Source organism: Mastigoproctus giganteus, chromosome 8 (assembly GCF_048544385.1).
Source record: "Mastigoproctus giganteus isolate SK-2022 chromosome 8, ASM4854438v1, whole genome shotgun sequence".
NCBI classification, from domain to species: Eukaryota; Metazoa; Arthropoda; class Arachnida; order Uropygi; family Thelyphonidae; genus Mastigoproctus; species Mastigoproctus giganteus.
Genome location: NC_143582.1, coordinates 102,171,717 through 102,184,493, shown reverse-complemented (window position 1 = coordinate 102,184,493; position 12,777 = coordinate 102,171,717). Strand labels below are relative to the sequence as shown.

Genomic DNA, 12,777 nt, shown 5'->3' with positions numbered 1-12,777 from the left:
TCCTTGGATTTTGTGTTTCTTAACTAATAGCATAACCCCTCCTCCCTTCCTATCCCATCTATACTTCCTGTACATATTGTACTCCCCAAATTCCAGTTCTGCATTCCTTATATCTGTGTGAAACTACGTCTCTGATATCCCAACAATATCTGCATTTGATGTTTTGAGCAATACCTCAAATTCATCAAATTTATTTACCAAACTCCTAGCATTGGCACTTGTTCCTATTCTTATCTACCCTAACACAACTTATGTGTTTCCTTGTACCGCCATGACTCCCCACAGTCTCTGAAATCCCCATCATCTTGTTTTCCAGGCTGCTACTAATTCCAATAGAAGCAGTGCAAGAATGACTTTCACCTCTGCCAGTGGCTACTGTTAATCTTTTAGTCCTTGTATCCCCTAAAGCTAGCAGTTTTCCGACCCACCTAACACTGCCTCGATAGAATCAGCAAATATTCTTGCACCCTTTCTATTTAAGTGTATCTCATCCCTGTAGAATTTAATAGAGGGCATGATAATAATATTTTATATATATATATATATATATATATATTATTTTTTTCAGGGTACAATAATTAACACTTATAGGACAGTAATTCCCCATTTGCACACACTTATCGCACTCTGTGGTACAAATTGTGTGCTATCCTATTCACGGTATGCTTAATAGGATAGCACATGGAACAGAAGGAACTGGAAGGTTGCTGGAGAAGCCTTCAACCTGCAGGGATTGAAAATGTCACGATGATGATTCAAGAAGTTGGAGCTTTTTATTCGGGCAAGGTTTCTCAAACTGTAGGAATGCAATGTGTTATCATCAGCAAAACTGTGGATAGGACATGGACAGGCAAAACTAAGATTACGCAAAACTTGTCATACCAACTTACAATAAATTATTTCATGTTATAATTGCACTGAAATATTGCATGTAGCTGGTGCTCTGTGCAGTCAGCTGGCTTACACCCTGTATATATTATACACATGCATGTATTTATTTGTATGAATGCGTATTATAAATATATTCTCTCTCTCTCTCTCTCTCTCTCTCTCTCTCTCTCTCTCTCTCTCTCTCTCTCTCACACATACACGCTGAAAATATATGCATATTCGTGAAGAGAATTTGACTTACAATAGTGATGTTTTCTCATATAATATAAATTCTTATTTATATTATGTTAGAAAATATATAATATAAATAAGAATTTATATTCTCTTATTTGTAAAATTCTCTTCTCTTATTTGTAAAAGAATAAGAGAAGTTTACATCAATATGATACATAGAACACTTCCTTATGATACTCTCCAGAAATTAAAACAAAAACAATTTTAAAAAATCGAAAATCTTACATTACAGTAAGAAATAACAATAATTAAAAATCAAATTAACACAATTAAAAAACAATTTTAAAGCAATTAAAAATTAAGTAAAAAATTAATTTAACGAAAAAATGCAAAACGATTTTCCTTCCTGAAGCTGACAATGCTTTTCAACCATATGTCCTGATCACAGGAATGAAAATTACCGAATAGGGGTGAGCATGGAACTTAAATAGGGATTATTTGTCTTCACACCTGCATGTAAAGGACCACAAGTCGGAGATTAGATATGGCCGGCGAACATTAACGGAATTCTCATGTAATTTAATTTCGACGGTTTCTGCAATTAATAGTCTTCTATAATTATGTTGGACACTAAGTATTTTGGCCCTGTTAAACAAAAAAAGTATGTTTTTCATTAACAGCATGAAAGGCTAATTCTGACGCTGCTGAACGAGAAGCACGAACTGAGGGTGTGTGTTCATTAACACGAAAATTCAGAGGAAACCACGTAGAACCGTGATAAGATGAGTCGCAATCACTGCAAGAAACGTCGTATACTAGGTTATTTGTTTGTGTTGTGAACAAGGAAAGGACTGAGCGATTGTTTTAGAATAGTGTATAATTTCCATATTGGCCTGGCTACAATTTTAAATTCGGTATCTTTAAAGAATCTGTTAGTTGTTTGTGCCACTGTTCAACATATGGGACTGAAATAAAGGAATTTTTTATATTACTATTGTTGGTTGGTGGATTTTTTTTTATTCTATCCTTAGCTTGTACCCTATTTCTATCTATTGTAGCAAGTGGGTAACACCCCTATTCAAGGATCTGCTGGTTAATATTTGTATTTCTGAGCCCAAAGCAGATTCTGTGTTGAAATGTTTATAAGCATTGAGCAATTGTTTAAAGATAATCGATCTTTTGTAGATGAATGGGTGATAGCTGTTATAATGTAGAAGCATTCTAGTGTTTGTAGGTTTACGATAGATGTAAAATGTCTTGAATAATGCTACTATCTGTAATGACTATAACATCGTCTAAATATCTCCCATAGTATGTGATACGGGTAGAAAAGGCGTCAAATAGTAGCACTATCCAAGACATTTTGCATTCGTTTAATAATATTCATTCTAGACTCAAATTTACATTGGAGAGGGAAAATACGGATACTAAGTCATTAAGTTTTCTAAATTTCACGCTTACTTGGGATGCGAATAAAATCCAATTTAACATCTATTGTAAATCTACGAACACCGGTATGCTTCTACATTATAATAGCTATCACCCATTCACTTACAAAAGATCGATTATTTTTAATCAATTCCTCAACGCTTATAAATATTCAACGACAGAATCTGCTTTGGGCTCAGAAATACATAATTATTTTAACCAGCAGATTCTTGAACAGGGGTTATCCACTTGCTATAATAGACAGAATTAGGGTACAAGCTAAGGATAGAATACAAAAAAAATACACCAACCAACAATAGTAATATAAAAAATACTTTATTTCAGTCCCATATGTTGAACAGTGGCACAAATAACTTAACAGATCCTTTAAAGATACCGAATTTAAAATTGTAGCCAGTCCAGTATGGAAATTACACACTATGCTGAACAATCGCTCAGTCCTTTCCTTTTTCGCAACACAAATAAATGACCTAGTATACAACATTTCTTGTGGTGATTGCGACTCATCTTATCTTCTACGCGGTTTCATCTGAATTTTTGTGTTAATCAACATATGCCCTCATTCGTGCTTCTTGTTCAGCAGCGTCAGAATTAGCCTTTCATGCCGTTAATGAAAAACATACTTTTTTGTTTAATGAGGCCAAAATACTTAGTGTCCAACATAATTATACAAGACTATTAATTGCAGAAACCGTCAAAATTAAATTACATGAGAATTCTGTTAATGTTCACCGGCCATATCTAATCTCCGACTTGTGATTTTTTTTTTTTTTTTTTTTTTTTTATGTGCATGTGTGAAGACATAATCCATATTTAAGCTCACCCCTATTCGGTAATTTTCATTCCTGTGATCAGGACTTACTGTTGAAAAGCATTGTCGGCTTTAGGAAGGAAAATTGTTTTGCATTTTTTCGTTAAATTAATTTTTTACTTAATTTTTAATTGCGTTAAAATTGTTTTTAATTGTGTTCATTTGATTTTTAATTACTGTTAATTATTTCTTACTGTAATGTAAGATTTTCGATTTTTTTTTTTTTTAAATTGTTTTCATTTTAATTTCTGGAGAGTATCATACGGAAGTGTTCTACTTATCATATTGACGTAAACTTCTCTTATTCTTTTACATATATTGATATCAATGTAGAATGTATTGAGCATTATAGCTCTGGTTCATACTATCAAATATAAATCTTAAAACTAATCTGTGGCAGCTTCTTGTAATTAATTTTTTTGGCCAGTGCTGCATATATTACAACATAAAAATTATTTCTAATATTATCTAAAGAGGAATATATAGCATAGCTGAATATGCAGAAATATGCAATGTTGGCCAAATTATGGTTTTTGATTAGTCTTGTTACAAAACTTTAAGCTTTCAGCTATATAAAAGTTTGTTTATTAATAATTGGTTAATCAAATGGGATTAATAATTAAGTGATAAAGAGTCATTAAAATTTTATACTTATTCTTTTGAACTTAGTCATGTTTTACTCTACATTACGCATCCTCTCATTTTTCAGGAATTCTGAAATCAACAAAAAATTCACTTTTGTACTGGGCAAGGCACTTACCATACATAAAGCAGCTGGTAGAAAAAGAAATAAACAAAGTTTCTTGTCATATAACAAAAGAGCTTCGAAAAGATTTGGATGATTTGAACTTTATCAATGAGTTACCTAAAAATGGCTGGTCCACAGTAGGTATTTGCCAAGGTTTCAGACTTCTGTTATTTCTGTTTCTGTATTTTGTTGTAATGAATATTACCAAATTGCCAGAAAGTTGGATATATGAAAAATTAAAGCACCATAATATTTTATGAGCTAAAAACAATATATAGTAATATAATAGGACATTAATCTTTAATTTTTCCCCTCCTCGTAATGCACAGTATTTCAGAATTATAGTTACAATGATTACTTTCTACTTAAAATAATTATTACATCTCAGTATAGTTTTTGTTATTTCCAAAAGTGAAACTAAAGCTACATACTGTTTGTTATTTTATTCCTGTGGATTTGTGATATTAAGAATACCCAAGGTTTTTGATGTATTATAAAATTTGGAAAGGTAACAAGTGTGCTTTATGCTATATACAGATGTGATTCTTCAGTTGGCAAGAAATTCAGTGTGAATCAGAAATTTTCAAATAAATAAGAACATTGTACATTGTGTAGAAAGAAATGTAAAATGTGAGTATTGTTTCAAAGTTGAAGGGCTTTGTACTGAATAGTTGCATAAATGGAACAGCTAGCAGGTGATTTAGAATGTTTAAAAATGGGCATGATTCAATCACAAAAATCACTTTCCCGGAGCTTCAGCCACTGCTATCACCACAGAAACCATAAACACTACTTCTGTAATGATGAGAGAAGATCGGCATAATAGTAAGCCAACTGGCAAATGTTGAGAATATCAATAGGAAGCATGCACAGTATTTTCCATGACTATTTTCATGTGAAATGTGTGAATTGTGCATGCTGGGTTCCAAGACTATTCACACCTGAGCAACAGCAAGTTTGCATGGAGGTTTGTCAGGAGCTGCAATGGATGGTTACTGAAGGTGAAGTTCTGCACAAAGCGATAATGGCAACTGAGACATCCTTCATCTTTTTGACCCAGAGAGTAAGCAACTGAGTTCTACATTGTTGCTGACACCTAAAAAAGCAAATGTGGTTTCTGCAGGAAAGGTCATCTCATTTTTTTGACATTCAAGGAATGGTTTACCAGTATGCTGTGTCATGTGATATGACAGTTACAGGACCATACTAGAGAACTGTACTTCACACCTTGTAGGATCACATTTGCAACAAATGTGAATGGTGGGTGAATGCTGCATCATGACAATCCTCATATTGTCATAGAGTACTTAACCAGCATTAATGTCAAATGTGTTCCTCATCTGCCCTACAGCCTTGCACCCTTCAATTTGTTTTTTATTTCCAAAGTTAAAGAAGGAGCAGCTAGGAAAATGTTTCTAGTCACCAGAAGAAGTTATAAGGACATTGGGGGAGATTCTCAAATGCATATATAAAAAAATGGCCTCCATCACGGTTTTGAAGAATGGCAGAAATATTGGAGTAAGTGTATGTAATCAAATGGAGACTACTTTGAAAAGGGCCATAAAAATATGGATGATTAAAAAAGATATATTGTGGAAAAAAAAAAAAAAGGAAAGAAAATTAACATTCTTTATGGAACAGCCCTCATACTTTCATAATGCATGAAGATTACTTCTTATTGCAATGATACCAAGGTAGGAATATACAGTATCAAGAGGCTGTACAACAAACTAAATAATTTCCTGATACTTATCTAAAATGTATAAATGTATATTTATATAAATATATTTATATATAAATATCATAAATCATAAGATGTTATTACTGGAATATATACATATAACCCAAATGTCAGTACAAATGTATATGCACAAGCCAATTTGCACGTTCCATTTTTGGGGAAAATCCCTCTCACTCTCTCTCTCTCAGATTGACCAAACTACAGTTTGGATTGAAGAGATTTTTAGAAATTCTTTTGTAGACAGGATTCAAATCCAGATCTCTCCAAACAAATGACAAGTGTCAGAAACCACTGTAATGTCACAGAAGACTTTGTGTGTTATATGAAGTTAACAACGATTTTCAGTAAGATGCCAAAGAAAATGTATGAAAAATTTTCCATGTATTGTAAATTATGAAAAATGTAGCACATATGATGTGTACTGTGTATATAGATGTGATTTATTTTTCAATTTCAGGTGGACCCAGACATGTGAAAACAAATAAGCATAAGGAAAGCATGTAATGTGTAGAAAGAAATGCAAGAAATTTGATATTATTATTATCAATTTATTTCTCCTTTTGAGGAGACACCCCTATGATAGCCATTGACCAGAAGTGTGTGGCTTATATGCATGTGAAGCAGATCTCATGAGCAACAGGTTACATAGCCTATGCAGCATTCTCCTTGAAGGACTATGTACAGTGTTTTAAAATTTTATTATGATTTACATATTTGTATAACTCTGAGATTGACATTTACAACAATCAGTTTAATAAAGGTACTTCAATGTGAATGAAGTGGGTAGAGAAAAAAGGATAACTATAAGATGTCAGTGAGATGGTAAGTTTTCTTTCAGACATAAATTTATCCTAAATAAATCACATAACTGACTAGAAGAGAATTTTGAGAAGTGAAAAACTCCAGGAAGCCAACAAGACAGTGTCTCCTTTACTGGATTAAAGCTCTCACAAAGAAATGAATAGATCATTAGAGATGAATAAGTCAATCACTCTAATTAATTAGCGATTCACTTAAATAATTATTTCTTTTAAAAAATCATTTCAGTTTAGAGAGATTTCATCACATTACATTTCAACTAATCATATTTTGATTGTTAGAGCTGGACTGCATGAGGAAGAAGACAATGAAAATAATGCTGGACTGCAAAAGGGTTAAAAAAAAAAAAATATATATTAGTATTAGAATATGTAATCCTTTGATTGAACAAAAGCTCTTGCCTTGATTAACTACTTATAGAATAAAATTGGACTTTAAAATGAATATATTGATTTATTATAGATTTTTAAACTTAATAAAGTGATTTTTAATTTTTGCATACAAATGAAATGTTCTTTCAGTTTTTATTTTTCTTTTATATTTAAGCTGACATCTGGGAAAAAAAAAAAAAAATTAATAAACAGTGGTAGTTAGTGGTAGCTTTATTTATGCTCATGTCGAAATTTACCAGTACAAGTCTAACATCTGAAAGATAACTTTTAGATTGTTCTCTTTATGTAATGTCTGAGAATATGATAGTAGTGATAATCACTGTTTTTTCTCTAATTTTTATTTTCCTGTGTTTAAATTTAGCTTTAATACACTCTTTAGCTTATTCTGTAATTATTATTTAGATGATATTAACGGTTTGATATTTTGATATCAGTAGAAAATTATTACTGATGATTGTTAACGTATTATTAGGAACAAATCTTGCAAAAAGTTGACAATTATCACAACCTTGGGAATGCTAAATGGATGCCAGGAAAGGTTTCTGGAGCTATATATCATGGGAATGATTATCACCTGCATGATTTGGTAACAAAAGTTTATGGAAAGACTGCTTACACAAATCCCCTCCATCCTGATGTATTTCCAGGGATACGAGTAATGGAAGCAGAAGTTGTTCGAATTACTTGTGATTTATTTTGTGGGGGAACAGGTTCTTGTGGTACGGTAAGTGAAATATGGAGTTTCTGAAGTTTAATAAACTAAATTTGTTATTTATGATCCGTACTGAAATATTGATTTGATATAAAGATTCAATGTTAAAGTTTCATAATAGGATAATGCAAACCAAAAACTGGCCGTGGGTTTGCGATTGCCGTGCGAGCATTACTCCCCCTTCCCTTCCAAAATAACTAGTGTAGCTTCAATATACTGTGCATGTTGGGAGGAATCTTCAACCATCACATGATTTAATGTTTTATTTAAATATACCATGCCTAAAATATGTCAATTATTAATCATTTTTATTGCAGGCTGATATCTTACTTTTTTAAGCTTTATTATTTTGACATAAGTGGTTAAATAGTATAAAGTTTTTAAATGGTAAATACAATTAGTATTGTTGACAAAATGACACAAGTAAGAAAGTTTCAGACATTAAAAAAAAAAAAAAAAAATACAAACTTAATTTGTTCATTTCTAGAAATTTTTTTAATCCTTTAAGTGTATTCAAAATTTCCTACTTTGCCATAACATTTTGTAGAAGTCAGTAATTCCAAGTCAGTTAATGCTGAAGGCAGTGTTTGTGCACATGTTTTTCAACAAGCCTCTGACTGAAACACAAGATAGTCTTCCATTCTCTAATTACTATGGGTGGATGGTCATTCCCATCTGGCTGCAGTTTTTTTTTTTTAATTTCTTTCAAAATCAGAATTTAAAAATAAATTGCCAAAGAATATGGTTGTAATAAACACCTGAGAATAGCTTGCCATAATTAGTCAGCCATATAAAAAAAAAAAAAAAAAAACCATCTTTATTCTGCAAATTTTTATTTCCAGTTTTGACAACCGAAACAGAAATCAAACAAAAGTATTAATAGAGGCATATGATGCAAGAAAGCAAGCTTATATAGCATCAGCCAACTAAAAAAAAAAAAAAAAAAAAAAAACCTTCCCATCTATTCACTCCAAATGCTGCTAATTCTGCCTTGAACTTATTCAAGTTATCAACGTTCACTATGACAGATAGAAGTTTGTTCTTACTATCAACCACCCGCTGGCTAAGGGCACATTTCCGCACATCTTTTCTACAATTGTTTTTCCTCAATTTGAATATATGTCCCCTCAGGTGAGTAATTTGAGAAAGAAGAAGAATCTCATCACCATTGAGCTTTTCAAACCATTCAAGGCCTTATTCATCTCAATCAGATCACTTCGTTGGGTGCCCAGTTTCCAGACACTGCAGTTTGCAGAATTTAAGCCTTTCTTGGTAACAGCCACCCTTTGTTCCATTCACCAATCTCTTTGCCCTTCTATGTACTCATTCCAGCAGCTCTACATCCTTCCTAAAATGAAGCCTCCTGACCTGTATATAGTACTCAAGAAGTGGCCTGACCATTGCCTTTTACAAGGAGATAATCACCTCATTATCACTGCTAGCAAAATTCCTGTATATCATTGGCAAGACACCATGAGCTACTCTTGCAGCCTGTCAGCATTGCCCAGAAAACTTCATATCTGACTGCACAATTACCTCTAGGCCCTTTTCATCCTCTACCACCACACAGTGTTACTTTGGGGTTACTGCTACCCTTATGCAGTACTTTACATTTGTCAATGTTAAACTTCAGTTGCCAACTCTCAGCCCATCTGTTCAACTTTTCTAGATCCTGTTGCAGTATTGTAATGTCATTACTATCATTAACACCCCTGCCAACCTTTGTATCGTCTGCAAACGTGGTCATTAACCTTGATATACTTCATTAATATAATTGATAAATACAGAAAACAACATTGGGCCCAACATCGAATCCTGGGGGACTCCACTAATAACATTAGACCACAAAGAGAGAGTGGTAATCCATTGATTGCCACTCTGTCTTCTCCACTCAACCATCCCTTAATCCATTGTAGCAACATGACCTTAATGCCACACTGCTGTAATTTGTACAGTAGTATTTGTATTAGTAATGGCCACATGGTGCAAGGAAGCCTATGGCTTATGCTGCACCAGCCAAAAAATATATATATAATAAAAGAGCCAGGCCTCACATAATGTGAGTTTGATTAATGTGGTTTTCAGTTACCGCCATTTGAAAAATTATATCACTTTACACAATGCAGATTTCCAGTTAACGCGATCTTTTTTTTTTTTTTTTTTTATGTGATAGTTGAAAAAGATTTGAATTGTGCGTTAAGCTTACTGCACGTCGGATGGGCAATAAACAAACGTTTGCCTGCTGCCTGCCTTAGTGTGTTCCATCAACCATTGGAAGAAGCCGTGTTACTTGTTTGTTTCCTGCTAATAAAGTCAATGCAGACTTGCATTTAAAAATTCTGATTTTTAAATGAGCCAGATGAAAATGTTACCGTGAAGAATATAATGGTAAAAGAACTAGATGAAATCTTTCGTATCTCAGAGAACCTCAAACAAAAGGTTTGAGGTTCTCTGCGATATTTATTTTGCCAGGGCCCAGAGAAGATTGTTGTCATCTATCGGAAATTCATTCATGTAAAGAGAAAGTCAACACTGTTCAAACAACTTTGTTTAAATATTTCCGTAACAAATTGTTTCTTCATTGTGTACTTTACGTCAGAGGTTCCCAAACTTTCTCGGTTCATGGCACCCTTAGTGTCTCAGTAATTTTTTCATGGTGCACCCAGACCAAAAGAAATACCTAACAGTTCCATTTATTAAGTAGTTAGGTCCAAACACCTTAATAAGAAATGTTGAAACTGTGAACTAACTCAAGCTTTTTTTTTTTTTTGGTAGTTGTTGGCACATGGGCTTCTGTGGCCATAATGCACCTCCCAATGTTTTTTTTTTGCAGTACTTTGATCCAAGCCCGAGGCGGGAATCGAACCCGCAACCTTTGGGTTGCCAGGCAGGCACTTTATCCACCCGGCTAGCCCGGTCGGCCTAACTCAAGCTAGTAGTTTGCGTGGAGTCCAACAGATGTAGAGTATCGGTGTGTTTCCCTCAAAAATTTAAAATATTCCACCGTGCGCAGTTTGGGAACCGGTTGTTGTTTTATGCAATAAACATTTAATTTCATAATTATTTTCATTATCTTTTACATGATATACAGTTAAAAAGTTATAAAGGTATTTTTTAAATTTTTTATGGACATTCCTGAAGGTCAAGGACCAATTATAACTTTTCCTATTGATTATTATATTCGATTAACACATTTCCATTTTGCGCATTGCACTCACGGGACGAATTAATTGCGTTAATTGAGGTCAGCCTGTAACAATAATAATGAAATAAAATAACAAAAAATACATAAAATAAAATAATAAGAATAAAAACAAATTAATAATAAAAATTAATAAGAGAAAAGGAAATGGACAACCTAATGCATTTCCTTCCTCCCTTAGGTAATTATCCAGCTCATCTGTGAATTTCCTCACTGTCAGCCTCTACCACCCACATAGGTAACTTATTCCAGTAATTTATAACTCGCTGGCTGAAATAAAATTTTCTGCAATCCAGTCTAAACAACTCCCCCATAACTTGAAATTAAAGCCCCTAGTTTTAGAATAATTTATAACCATGAAAATTTCGCTCTGATTCATTTTGCTTATGCCTCTCAGAACCTTAAACACCTCAATCACGTTTCCTCTAAGGTGCCTAGTTTCCAAGCTAGGAAACTCACATATTCGAAGTCTTTCCTCATATGGACGCCCTTTTGCCGATCTCACCAGACAAGTTACCCATCTTTGGACCCTTTCCAGAAGCACAATATATTTCTTTAGGGGCGGTCTCCATACTTGGACACAGTATTCCAAGTGTGATGATGAGATTATTAGATTCCAAGTGTGATGATGAGATTATTAGATTTGATTATTAGATTCCAAGTGTGATGATGAGATTATTAGATTTAAGGCATTAGCAGTAGCAGAGGCACATGATGCAAGAAAGCAGGCTTATACAGCATCAGCAAAAAAAAAAAAAGCAAACCCTTGACATTTCACTGATCCATTCATCCCGAATGTTTGTCTAGTTCTGCCTTGAATTTATTTAAACTATCAACTTCCACAACAACAGGTGGAAGTTTGTTCCAGCAATCAATAACCCACTGGCTAAAGGCAAACTTCTGCACATCTCTCCTACAACTGTCTTTCCTCAGTTTGAATCTATGTCCCTCAGGTTTATAATCTGAGCAAGAGGAAGAATCCCATCAGCATTGAGCCTGCTTAATCCATTCAAGGCCTTATACACCTCAATCAGATCGTCTCGCAGGTGCCTAGTCTCCAGAAGCTTAGTCTCCAATTTGCAGAACTTAAAGCCTTTTTCTTCATAAGTGAACCCCTTTGTTCACTTCTTGCATGCTGCAATTAATTTATGGCATGGGTAAGGTTATAGGATTGTCTGTTGCTATTTGTGTGCAACACCAGTGACTGACTGATAATTAGTGATGGCAAACTTAAGTCTCAGTTCTGCCTTATAAGGCATTAGTTGACATAATCGTAATTCAGTATACCAATACAGCAACCTTTAACCATCTGTATTAGTATTAATAGAGGCATATGATGCAAGAAAGCAAGCTTATGCAGTATCAGCCAAAAAAAAAAAAAAAAAACTCTCCCATTTCACCCCTCTGTTCGTTCCAAATACCTGTCCAGCTCAGCCTTAAATTTATTTAGGCTATCAACTTCCAGAACAAAAGATGGAAGACTGTTCCACCAACCAACTACCGCTGGCTAAAGGCAAACTTCCGCACATCTATACTAAAACCATTCAAGGCTTTATACACCTCAATCAGATCACCTCGCAGGTGCCTATTCTCTAGAGACTGTAATTTGCAAAACTTAAGCCTTTCTTCGTAAAAGCAACCCTTCTTTCCATTCACTAATCTTGTTGCCCTTCTCTGTATTCATTCCAGCAGCTCTACATCCTTCCTAAAATGAAGCCTCTTCACCTGTATATAGTACTCAAGATGTGGCCTGACCATTGCCTTTTAGCATTAGTGTTAGTAGAGGCATTTGATGCAAGAAAGCAAGCTTATGCAGCATCAGCAAAAAAAAAAAAAAA

General features: G+C 33.8%; 1 protein-coding gene across 5 annotated transcripts in view; it reads left to right on the top strand.

The window, feature by feature from the left end:
• Sply (Sphingosine-1-phosphate lyase) overlaps positions 1-12,777 on the top strand; it is a 485,520-nt gene that overhangs the window by 60,893 nt on the left and 411,850 nt on the right. For all 5 annotated transcript variants that reach the window (XM_090378845.1, XM_090378847.1, XM_090378846.1 and 2 more), the window contains 2 exons: positions 4,035-4,210; positions 7,498-7,749. In XM_090378845.1, the coding sequence (XP_090234971.1) occupies positions 4,035-4,210; positions 7,498-7,749 (428 nt within the window). The remainder of the gene's footprint in view (positions 1-4,034; positions 4,211-7,497; positions 7,750-12,777) is intronic.